The 13,158-nt window shown below is 45.8% G+C and overlaps 1 protein-coding gene across 1 annotated transcript; it reads right to left on the bottom strand.

Annotated features, from left to right (window-relative positions):
- Positions 1–7,345: 7,345 nt before the first annotated feature.
- Positions 7,346–7,708, bottom strand: PRR15 (proline rich 15). The gene has a single exon (XM_065630203.1). It carries the CDS (start codon positions 7,706–7,708, stop codon positions 7,346–7,348), a length of 363 nt encoding a protein of 120 aa, XP_065486275.1.
- Between the last annotated feature and the right edge of the window lie 5,450 nt (positions 7,709–13,158).

The following is a 13,158-nucleotide window of genomic DNA, read 5'->3' as shown; positions in this document are numbered from 1 at the left end:
CTCAGATCCAAAAGCCAGTTAAAATTCTGTTGCTGGTTACTGCTCTGGATCGTGCGGTTTGGAAAGGTGTCGTATGACTGCTGTTTGACATAGGCATTTGTTGAAGCAAACATTTTTTAAAAAAGAGCTTGAATAGCTCTTAATTAACAGGGGTTTGTATTGTGCTGGGTGAGGGTGTGCCCATCCTGGCTGGCAAAGCCAAACAGGTAAAGGCCAAAACAATAACTAACACTAAAATGCCAGGAGGGAGGTGGGGGGCTCTGCACACCTCAGGGTTTAAAACTATCTTTGACCTTTGGTCTCGTTCTCCAGAATAGACAAAAAGCTCGAGAGAAGATTTCATTGGGGTTTATAAAGGATCTGTTTAGCAGTAAAAGCTGATCTACAGGCAGAGGACAAAAGAACAATGGCTCTGCGAAATGCTACACTGAGAGGCTCTGTAAGGAATAATTTCAAGTCAAGACTGGAAAAGATCAAATAGCAGCTGAAAAGCAAGAATATACCACGGAGTAGGGGAGAAAGAATTTATACTGCTTCAGCATAAATAACTGAAAATACAGAATAAAAAATACATGCGTTATTAGGCAGCTCTTCTGCATTGTTAACTCTATTTGCCTTGGTAAATAAACCAGAAATTTACCTTTTTAACTTCCTCATCTCAGTACAATTTTGATAGGTTTGTGCAGCTATGCTCCCTGTTCTAAGAAGTTTTACTAAAGCTTAGATCCACAAAGGTACCAAGACACCATTGAAGCAAGTGGAATCAGACACCTCAATGCTTTCGTCAGTACAACCCTTTGACCACACTGGAAATCTGCAGCTGCGCGAGGGGTGATTCACACTCACACACCAACACTAGTTTAAATACAGATCTTAGGTTATAGCTGAATTGTTTATCCTATGAATACAAGTGGGATGCCACTGCCACAAATACAACTACAATCCCACCCCTGCCTGTCTCTGCGGCTCTTGTTAAAGCCGCAGCCACAGTTTGCAATGTACAGCATCAATAACTGTCCTGGAGATAGCTGTGCAATGACATACAAGTTTAAGTGATGTTATAACTTTGACATGCCCAAAGGTTTCTCTCAGGGATCTAAAACTTCAGAAAGCCCACTTGAACCTCTTGCCACCACTTCTTACAGCTTGGTTTTCTTAGGCAGTTTCAGCATAGCCCGATTCCTGGTCTCAGACTAGATGTGTCATTCTGTTCAGGTACTTATTTACAAGCTTTACTTTAGCCCAATATCTTGAATATCTTTTATTCAAAGTAGGGATGAGGCATGCTTTTTTTTGGTTTTGTTTTCAGGAAGATGAAAGGATCAGTCTCCAGTGGTGAGCCCTCCTCTCCAGAATGCTCCACAATTGCAAGGTATTGTTATTAATTTGAGTTTAAGTGTAGGCGCAGGTCATAAGAATATCTTCGAATTTTGTGGAAACGTTTTGCAGGGGACAAGCCCAACAAAATCTCTGCTCCAGCACAAAAAAAAAAGAGAAAACCAATAAATAAATCTAGAGAGGTAATACATAGTGATTACTCATCTAAAAAAAGTAACCGTATTGCAAATTATTATAGTAGAAAAATAAAAACATATGAATTAAGGAAGGATAGCTGTCTATAACAATAACAGGTAATATTTTAGGTGCTTCAACTGATCATTTAAAATGGGACCTCAGTTTCCAAAGCTGCTTTCAATTGTGGTCAGCAACATTTGCAGTCCTATTGTGATTCCATGCTTTCTCACCATTTTCCATTTCGGATGCAATTCAGCAGATGTTAATTAACACCTGTGATAGAGGCATTTTCATATCTACTGTTAGCTAGCTGAGAACTGAACCAGGAACAGCCCATAGCTTCCTGGCCTTGCAGGAAGAATTAAACCACCTTTAAATGCCCACTGTAATGTCTAATCATCGGTCTGTCTCTTCCTCAAGAAAAAGCCATGCAAAATGCTGTCCATGTATATTCTGTATGTCTGCCTATTTCATAAATTCTACTTGTCTAGCTGCTTTAGGGTCCAGCAAAGAGACTGCTACAGCATTGGTATGCCAAGAAAAGAAACCCAAAATAGAGAAGCCAGAATTTTTTTTTCCCCTCCTCCTCCTCACAGAGGTCTGAGCTACAGCATTTCTAGGAAGTACTGTTGGCAGGATTTCTCTTTTAAGTTTACACCATGTTCCTGGTCCTGAACCCAACGATGTTAAACAGGGCAGGTAAACCAACTCTGATTTTTGGAAACTTCTGTCACTGAAAGCACATGCCAAGATAAACACAACCAAGGATGTGCAGACTAAGAGGCTCCTTCTGTTTCTCAGGTAGTTGTATTTCAGAATCAAGACTTAGGCTCAATTCTGCTCCTGTTCATGAAATTGAGTGGGAATGTGCCCAGAAGCACATGCAGAAATAGATCTATTATAATTTTTCCTTTGACCACTGAAGTGCTGCCTACCCTCCTGTCACCGAGCACTTCTTGTGAGATCAGTGGACAGTTCATCTGCTCAAACATTTACAGGCTGAGGATAAAAGAAAGACCTGGAAAGCAAAATGAACTGAAGTCAGCAGGGAAAATAAAAAAGTGAGTCCAAGTGGACAGTACCTCAAATTTTTCATTTCAACAGACATACATTGCTATGGTTCTTATTTTCAGTAATGCAGAGGATCATGCTTTTTACCTCCTTAGGGTAAAAGGAACCACCACAATAAACCTTAACCTCGGATCAGAGGAAAGGCCTGAGGCATTATAAACAGGCAGCAGAAAATTCATGGGACATAAAGGCTTGCGACTGAGAGTCAAGCCTACTTCACACATCCCAAACCATCTGACAGCCTGGTAAGTAATACCCTGAAAAAAACATTCTAACTCATTTTCACTCACATGAAACATGACGTCTCGATCTGAGTAAATTTTTCATTTAAAATCATGCCTTACAGCTATCGTGGAAAGCTTTTTCTATCCCCCAAACACGTATTATCTGCTGTTATGTTGCTTTATCTAGATAAAATGGGCAGTAAATCAAATTTCTAAGCTGCAGCTGCTAATCAATATGCTTTAGTTGAAGACTACATCCAAATATTGTTTCTTAGAGCTTTTTGTGAATTTCAGATGTGTCATTAAGGATAAAACAGATTAAGAGAAAATACTTCACTACTTCTGTTGTCTATGAAATTGAACAACTTTATCCCTTTTGTTTTATTCTGAAGTGAAAAATCACAGCCAGGTCTCCCATCTTATTTACAATAAATTAGTGATGAAGGGGAAAGGTTTGTTTTTCAAAATGATGTAATTATATGGTCTCAAATATCATTCTATAACCAACCTTTTCTTTCACGCTAGCTTTTAAAAGACATCTTAGAAAATACCAGGTTTGGGTTTTTTTCTTTTGCCCTACCAGATAGGATCCTGAAAGGCAGCAAAATGAGCTTCCAGTTTGTACCTGCACTTGAAACAGCTTTTCTTCCAATTAGATACCAGATGTTTGATTGAGCTAAATTAAACATGGGCTTTAACATGAAGCATCCAAATGCACTGGCCAGGCCAAGGCTGGGAGTTCTGCCCCCCAGATTTTAGCCCTCGCATGAGGTTATCTTGTTAATGGACAAGAGACTTGATATTTCAAATACAAAATTATCATTGGTTGCATTACAGTGAAGACAGAACTTCAAAACCAAAACAAAACAACAGAGAAGACCCCTCTCCCCCCAGAATAGTCATGTCCCCTCTCTGTTCTTTCAGTTCAGTTTAAGTCATATCCTGACATAACATCTGAGGTTAAAAGTCATGAGGCTTTCAAGGCGTTTATTCCAGTGTTTCCAATTTAGGATCATTTTCTGCAGGTGCTCCCTATAATCTTTGTTGAGGTTCAGACTGACCAGCCTACAATAGCAGCAAATGATTCACCAGGCAGCTACTCAGAGATTTATTTATAGTTTTGGCAAGAGCAGGAATAAGCAAGCATATACTTTGCAAGTTTATTTGAAAAGTTAACTCTATTTACTAAATATTTTTTTGCCCCAAACCTGCAACCCTTAATAGTGTCTGGAATAATATTAAGAAAATTGCACAACTGACACAGCTGAGGTAGAACCTCATCTGCTTATTTCCATTTATTTTGTCAATATGACAGTGCTTGCTTTTAAAAACAAACAGCAGCCACCTTCTCAGCCACCCTATTCCCTGAACTTACTTTCTGGTGCATGATCTTTATAAAGGAGATGAGGAAAATACCTATATTAAGAATGCCAACAGCCTTTTAATAATTCAATGCACAGAAATGTGCTAGTGTTATAACTGAGCAAGTATTCTCCAATACAAAAGGTTAAATTTTCTCTGCTTCAAGGGTTAAAAAAATAATCAGATGCTCCATAAAATGCCATATTTTTCTGTATCAGCTTAATTCATTTACATGTGTATACACTACTTAAAGCTTTATCTGATGCTCAGACTGAGAAACAGGAGGGCTATTTCTGCTCTACAAGTTGGTTACGGCCAACAGGGCTTCTCACTCCTCGCTATGGTACCCAGGCCAGCACTAACCTAAAGATATTCCTGCGTGGCCCTTGCACAGAAGGTGGCGAAAATGAGACGAGGCAGGCAGCCCATTTTCTCATGGATCTAGTTTTTCAGCGGCTGCTATCAAATTCATTGAAGCAAGGATTTGACTGAGCAGGAAGATAGAATTACGTCTCCTTCCCACAGCTCAAGGTCAGGATAAAGATGGAGGATGGCTGCAAGTGAGCCATTTTATATGCATTTATTGACTTCGTATTCTGACCAAATTTCTAAGCTGAAAGTACCATACACAAGGATTAAGACATGGCTAATATTTAGTCACATATTAACCAGTATTGATAATGAATCTTAACAGCAGCATCGGAACAGCATACCAGACTTCTCTGGTAAAATCCGAATTGGTAGGTATCTTGTGTCTAGGTAAAGACTTGCAGCTAATAAGCCTGAGACATTTCCAAAGAGCAGAAAGAAGTTCACTGTAGAAAGAGGTAGGTTGGAGGTACAGAAGAGAGGAAACTGTATTTGCACAACAGTGTAAGGATCAGAACTGCAGAAAAGCACCTGCATACTTGGGCTTCTGGGTAGTTCAGAGGACGTGACCCTCACAGAGCTCAGACCAGACCAGACGCAGGAGTGAGAAACACACCAGTGCAATATCTGTTTACTTCTTCTTCCCTTTTGGACACACACATACAAAAGAGGTACTTTGGGCCCTAGAATACATAAATACAGGCAGAATTTTTTTTTTGCCTGTGATAAATACAAACATATTGCCTTGAAAGGTAGTGTAACAACCCTGGCAGCAGAGCCACTCTATTCTGCCTCCCTTCCCCCCGCCCCAGGCTCACTGTAGCTGAAATGTGGTTCTTCTTCATCTATCTCTCCATTCCCAGCTTTTAAACCTTTCTCATTCTCGCTCACACCCATTTATCTGAGGCTGGGTTTGCTCCAGTTGCTTCTTCTCAACAGAAGGATTTCAGATGCCCCTTGACTGAAGAGGCTCCAAAAAAGAGAAGCATCTCCAAGGAGAAACTTTTAAGATGTCCCCCCCATAGCCCCCCATCTCTTTGCTTGGTCAGCATGTAGTCATGAACATAAAAAGGCCATCCAAAACCACTACCTTGTCATTTTACTAAATGAAATTTAAAAAAAACCATGTCTGCATATTGGGTGGAAAAAAGCTTTTATGGAAATAGGTTTGATGCTACAGTCCCTTTGTCCTTGAGTTTCAGAGTCTGAAGGAGTAGCTGAGTGAAGGACTGGTAAGCACCAAAGCCAGCTAGGTTGTCCAGGTTTATCGCTCAGGAGCTTTCGAAGTTCATTTTATGTCATTACATACACTGAATCATGGGGCACTTGCCCAGCATCTACTGCATCATTTCAGTGATTGTCAGTGACTGGTTTAATCCATATTTTCACCTGAAACTCAGCTCTTACTTCCTTTCAGGTGACTTTTTATTTTTAATTGACCTTAAATCATTAGTTACAACCAAACAAAATCATAACTGCGTAATACTTGACTGCTAGGAAATAATTTTCAGTTCCTGTCACTGTAATATCTCACATTCAGAAAAAGTCTAAAACCATTTTAACAATATAAAGTGTATTGTGAATGCATTTAAAATAAATAAAGCAGCTGTTGCTACATCGCCTACTACCAAGAAATATATAATTGCTGAGTGTTTTAAGCAAAGTTTGCTCTGTAAGGCACAACACCAGTACAAATCTGGCTTACGGTTTACTTTGTCCAAAAATCCAGGAGCTGTTAGAGGGAGCAGACAGCTGCCCGAGTTAAAGCACAGTATCTTGCTGTCAAAAGAAATCCTGGGAATCTTTAATCTTGCTTCACAAGCCTTGGACACAGTAAACAGTGAAGAACATTTCCAGTGGTGCCCAAACCTACTTCCACATTAGGAGCACAACCCTGCCGGTGCTCTCCAGAGCTGGCCTCGTTTCCCAAAAGAGTATTTACATTTTACCAAACCATTTTTTCATCGGAGCTTCACTATGCCAGTTATCGCCAATTATGCAAAAATCATGTGTTCCCTGGATAAACAGCGCGAATTGCCAGACAACAACCAGCCTTCCTCTGTAACAGAAGAAGGGGAGACTGGCCTCTGAAACACCTGCTGGTCAGTACACAGTGAGAAGAGGGAGAAAACCAGCACAGTCCTGCCTTTTGCATATTAAATACGAAGTGATGTGGAGCACGGGCGAATGCAAGCGCCTGCCCCTCACGATACCTCTCTTTTGACCCCTGAAGGGGAAGGAGGATGGGTTCACGGCGTTCATGCCAAATGCAGGGCAGAAGCACGAGCGCCCGGGAGCTACGGCACTGCCAGAGGTCCTCGGCCCTCAAATGAGATAAGAGCACTTGGTTCCCCCCTTCCTTCGATAAGGCAGCGCGTGAGATGAGAGCAGCGAAACGCCTCAGCTGGAGAGCCGAGGGGAGCTGGGTCACGGGCCTGAGCAGTCAGCGCATTGGCTCCTGGCGAAGGTACAGAGACCCCAGCCTGGGCCCTGGGATAGCACCTCTGAGTCCGCTCACCACAGCACAGGGAGTGGGGTGTTTATTGGTGTCATTTCGTTAAGACAATCACATCGTCCCGCCATCTGGGGATTCGGTCTTGGCGGTGTTCATCTAACACAGCATGCGATTCCCTCGTCCGGCGGAGGTGCCGGGCTCCCCGCAGTGTCCGGTCAGGGCTGGGGAGGCTGCTGTCACGCACCTCCGTGTCGCCCACGGCGCCAAGCGAGGCCAATCCCAGCTGTGGGGCTGCCGCAGGCTCCGGCCACCCCTCCAGCGGCGGCTCCTGGGGCGAAGTCCTCCTGGGCTACTCGCCCCCTGCGGCGGCACGGCCCGGGGCACCGCCGCCGTCGAAGACCTCGGGGCCGTCGGCCAGCAGCGAGGTCCGCACCTTCCGCCTCTCCTTGAAGCGGCCGGAGTGGGAGATGCGGAGGCTCCGGCGGTTCCCGCCGCCCGCGGCCTCGCCGCTGCCCGAGTGGGGCGGCTGCTCCTCCCGGCCGCCGGAGCTGTGGGGGGCGGCGGGGGCCTCGTTGGCAGCGGCGGGGGGCGGCGGAGGGGCCGCCGCTTCCTTGTGCTTCTTCTTGCTGGTCAGCGACTTCCACCAGGTCGCCGCCGCGCTGCCCTTGACGCCGGCGGGGGGGGCGGCGGTGGCCGAGGCGCTGTCCGCCATCTCGGGCTCCTGCGGGGGGGAAAAGAGCGGGAGTGGGCTGGCAGCCGGGCACGCCGCCACCCCGCCCGCCGGGACTCTCCTCCGCTCGGAACGGCGCTGCGTGCAGCTGAAGGCGGCGGGGACGCCTGTTTCCCAGCACGGGGGAGTCGGGCAATCCCCCAACGCGGGCAGCGCTTCTGGAGGAGCTCTGCCCGTCACCCCGGGAGCTGCCGGGCAGGGACGGTCAGGTCTTGCCCGGGCAGCCGGGTGGGCGCGGGCGGGAGGGTTTTGCGCTTTGCCCCTGGCTGAGCCCCGGGGACGGGCTCTGAAGCGCCGTCCCGCCTTCCCGTGCGCGGCTGCGGAGAGAGTCACAGGTAAATGCAGCCCCGGAGCCGAGCCGCGGGACCCGCTCCCTGCGCCCGCCACCCCCCGAGCCCCAGATGCCGACCCCGAGGCCCGGTACCTTGGGGCTGCTGCCTCCCCGCGGGACGGGGCCGGGAGCCCGGGTACCTCCTGGGGGCTGCTGCGATGGGGCGCAGCTCCGTCCCTCCCTCCCTGCTTCCCTCCCCTCGCCGGCTCCCGGCGCAACAGGTACGGGAGGCCGCACTGACCTGCGGGCGCTCGCCCGCCCGCGGCGGGAGCGCTCTCCTTCTCCCACGGGGAAGCGCGGCCGCTCCTCCCTCCGCACGCCGCGGCAGGGAAGGAAAGAGGGAGGCAGAGAGGGAGGGCAGGAGGGAAGAGGCCGGCGGGGAGCGGCGGCCGGGCGCTGTGCGGCGGCGGCAGGTGGCGGCCAGCCCCGCGGCTCGCCCCCGTGGGCGGAGCGGCGGCCCGGCCGGCCCCGGGGCCGGGGCGGCTCCCGCTCACCTGCCGGCGGTGTGGGGCGGGGGAGCGGCCGGCGGAGGGGCCGGCCCCGGCTCCTCGGGGCTGCGGGGCTGGGGAGGTCGGTGTCCCCGTGAAGGGACACCCGGCGGTGGCGGGGCGGGGAGGAGGAGGGAGCCTTAGCGCAGTAAGGCAGCACCCCGAGCGCACCGTGAAATCCAGGGCTGCCGACGGTGGATGCGGTGTTGTCGGCGTGCGTGGCTGAAACTGTAAGGCGTTTCGTTTGTGCGCATGATAGGTGTGCGTAGGTGAATATTTTGTAGCCCTGAAGAACACAAGATTGTCTTTAATTGTCCAACTTCGAAAAATTAATGTAGCTGACACGCCGAGACAGTGATGTCTAATATATACACTTGAGCTGTTTTAGAATTGGGACTTCAAATTTCTGTGTGATGATACATGGCCAGATAAATGTCTTTACCTTTTCTTATTCATTCAGAAAGAAAAAAAAAAAAAAAGACTTGTTTGTACCACACTCTGTGTTAGAAGTGGTGATTTGTTCTCTGGAGAATTATGGCATGTAATATAGATTTGACTCCCAGCACCGCTTCCATCAGCTACACATTCCGTTGCTCACAGATGCCTATGACCATACGGAGGAGTTTGTGAAAGCAGCAGTATTTCAGCCTCATCTGCTTTTGCACATCAACTTCTGCTACTTGCAGCTTCCCTGAATAGCCCATAATGATAAGACATATGGAAATTGGTCAATACAGGTTACTGAAGGAGAGGAGCCCAGCTTGTGCACTTCATATTACTCTGTAGATTGCTCTCTTCAAATCCAGAGGGTTTGGAGAGGGAAGCCTGTGTGCACACACACTTGGAAGCACTCTAAACTATCATACTAACCGATGTCAGCAGCAAATAAAATCTCTCCTATGGAATAAATCAGTAACTTCCAGTGAGAAAAGATAGCCTTTACATTCCCCCTAAGGAGTAAGCAGAATAGCACCAGGGCATTAGGCTCTGCTGGGCCAAGGATAGCAACAGATGTACGGTCAAGTTTCTTCCAGTGACTATAACCTGTTGCTATGCTACTCGTTTGTGTCTACAGAGCAGGAGAACACCAGCATCTCTCCTCATCTTGTGTCCCAGGAAAGTGCCTGGGGAAAAGGGAATTTATAGAGAAATAAGAGTAAATATTATTATTAAAAGTCCTTTTCACAAAACATTACTGGTTGACATTTATAGCTTCCATTCTGGTTATAGGCTTATACGAAACATTTACGACTGTATTACTTGTTAATGTTATTTTGACTACCACAGACCCGAGCTCTTAGCTCACATCTCACATAATGCCAGACTTTTATCAAATCAGTGTGGGTTTTTTTCAGTACAGCCTGTTTCGAAGAATCTTAGAATGTAAGAGATTTGTCCTTTTGATGCTGCACTGAAAGCAGGGTCTGCTGAAAAAAACCAGGCGGTTGGGAAGCTTCGTAAGAGCTGGTGCACAGGGGGAGGTGCTGCCTGCATCTGTGTGTGGCTGCACAGGAGAACAGCAAAACCTGCTCTGCATTTGTAAGTCACTGCTACGAATCAGTCACAACATGCTGTTCCACTAAGGTCAGTGTTTATATAAAAGCAACTCTGACAGTGAAAATGTCATGTTCTGCCCCTTTCTTGCTGCAATAGTACTTGCTGCATTCCTTCAGTATGTGTGTATTTACAGCACTGATTGAAAAAGAGAAGTAAAATAACCCATTTACTCTTTCGATGCATGGAAGTTAGTTACTATATTCATTTAATATGACTGCTGCAGTTAAATTCTGTCCTTTATTTGCAGGACGAGAGGATAAAAATTAATGGGGTTTTGTAGTGCCAGCTGGGGTGGACGTGCAGGATTCTAGCAGATGCCCCAGTACACTGCAAAATAAAACCGTGTAGCCTTTTCTCCTACATTGTAACATGCTCTTTTTGTGTAGGATTGGACCATACTGACATTGTGTCTCTTCATAATTCTGCAGGCTCTCTGAAATTCAGAAATACCCTGGTACTCTTAAGATTTAGATTCTCATAGACTAACTTTGATTTCAGCTTTCAAACTAACCTTACTTACAACACTTACATTGTAACTGCAATGAAAAAAAAAAAAAGTTGTTTGTTGCACTTCCCACCATCCTCTTTTCAAACTTTGCAGGTCCTACTGGGTTCAAGTTGAAATTGGGCTCTATAAACCTTAGATTACCAAACCACACGTACCTAATTGTGTTGAGGGAACCCACCTCTACTCGCAGTAGAAGAGTTGCACCATCCACTGCAGACATCAGCCTTCCTGACACCGTGGACTATGTGGTGTCCAGCTGCACCCTGGAACCTTTCAGTTTCGAAAATATAACAGCAACTTTAACCCTGATATTTAATGCAGTTATAATTATACCAAGGGGATCCAACCGTGCCCTCAGAAGCATAAAGGGCACTAGTGAATATTGCTATCAGTTCTCTTATTTACCCTGAAGCCCCAGACCAGGCAGCAAATGCACTGGACTTTTGAAACTTGCGGTTCTCAAATGCTAACCTTGGGGCCAAGGACATGTTTGAGCCTACTGTAGAAAAGAACATACAGCACTGGCACCTATATAGAGAGCAGAGCTCTTCTTAGGTCCACATTCCCAGCAACATTCAACAGCATGCTTGATTTTTCAAGTTTGAATTCTTTAACCCTGACCTGATACACAATGGCACAATTTGGCCCTTAGAAAGAAAATTTGCAACACTGATACCTGCTGGCACAAGTGGACCTTTTAGCATTCAGCATTAAAAATCAGTTATTGAAACTCCTAGATCTCAAAGCTTAAAGGTCACTTCAATTTTAACCAAGGGACCCCTGTGTACAGAAGGCCACACAAAGAATGGGCTCCCATCCGCATCAGGCTGTCCACTCTGAAAAAGCCAGCAGTAACTTTAGCACTTTAAGCTTTAGATTTCCAAGTGTAAGCAGCATCTCCAGCCCTTTTGTAAAGGGGAAGAACATTTTCCTTCTTGATACCAGGCTGCTGCTTAAGGCTGTGGGACTGCAGCAGCCATACCCAGGATATGCCTGTCCTGCCAAAAAAATAGAGCCAGGCAGTGAGTTTGAACCCTCCATGTGGTGAACTGGCCCTTTTCTTAGTGGTGGCTCTCGGGCATAATTTTGGCCTATGTCATTTAATACCCATTGTTCAGGCATGGTTTGGAGACAGTAAGAATGAAGAATTATTCCGTCTAGATAGAGTGGACAAAACTCCACTAGTTTGTCTCCCTCCGTAGTCCTCCACTTCAGTGCAACAGCTTTTGCACCTTCAAACACTTCAATAAACAACCACTCCTCATGTTACAGTCTAGAACATGCATTGCACCATCTCAGCCTCAGGGTATGAAAATACCAGTTTGATGGGCTGCAACACAACCCTTGCATTATTACAGGTGCTAAGTCACAATTTTTGATTCAGTGCCTCTAGAAAAAAAAGTACCCTCAAAGGCCACAGGTGACATGGTGGACCCCTGAGGGCAATTTGATTACGTACAATGTAATGTGGACAGGGCAAGTCTGCACCCACTCTTTGGCATGGGAGAGGTCTTTGACCCCATTTTATTGAGTGACACAGATGTAGTCTTTCCTAATCTTACCTCCAACACTAAAGCAGACAATATCTTTGCTTACATAGGCCCTAAGAGTAGCTCCAGTCCTGTAGTGGAATGTAAGACGTTAGCATGTGTTAGCGCTCATCCTCACTCAATGGAAAGTTCAGCTTTGTTAATAAATCTGTCTCAGAACATAACAGATTCTGAAACTTAACAATACCTATACCTATAATGAAGCCCCAAAACTTCATCAAAACAGACCGTAAACACAGCTCCTCAAACTTTTCAGTTCCCAACCAGCCACCAGCTTTTTCTAGTATCCCATGAATTCATCCCCACAGCAGAAGCAAACAGAGGACTGTGAGCTCTTTAACACCACCAGCTCTTTTCTGATGTCTGCAGCAAACTCAGTCTGCTGCTTTGAATCCTGAATTCTAAACTTCATCTTCTCTCTCACCCTTACAGTATCTGGAGATAAAACTAAGGTCATGTTCCTATAGCAGAACATAAAAATAAAGATATTTGTGACTGTTGACATCAGTACCATTCCTAGCTCTGCAGGCCCTGCAAAAAGCAGTTCATCCGATATCCATCCTCCTAAGCAGAGAACTTCTACACTGAACAGGACAGAATTGATCATTATTGATACCCGCACACTGCAGTTCTTGCAGCTTCACTAACAACTCAGTTCTTTAGGCTTTAGATTTCCAAAGTCTAGCCCTATTCCTACCTTAATTATAACTGTAAGACTCACGTCTACAACAAAAAATGCACCATAAATAACTTTGCTTATTGACATCAGCCCTATTCCTGAGGGCTGTGCAGCATTCAGTAACAATACAGGTTCTCCAATATTTAGATTTCTAACCTAGTCCTGTTACCTTGTTATGAACACCTATGGACCTCAGTCCCCTAATGTTCTTGGGCAGCAGCATGTGGTAAATAATATGGATCTTCGTGCACATTGGTCATACCCTTACATGCCCTATATAGAACAGAAAATAAAGTATCTTCAAATATTGCCAGCAGTA

The sequence above is a fragment of the Caloenas nicobarica genome, chromosome 2 (assembly GCF_036013445.1).
Source record: "Caloenas nicobarica isolate bCalNic1 chromosome 2, bCalNic1.hap1, whole genome shotgun sequence".
In the NCBI taxonomy this organism is placed as follows: domain Eukaryota; kingdom Metazoa; phylum Chordata; class Aves; order Columbiformes; family Columbidae; genus Caloenas; species Caloenas nicobarica.
Note: the sequence above shows the minus strand (reverse complement) of the source record. Positions and strands in the feature narration are given on the sequence as shown.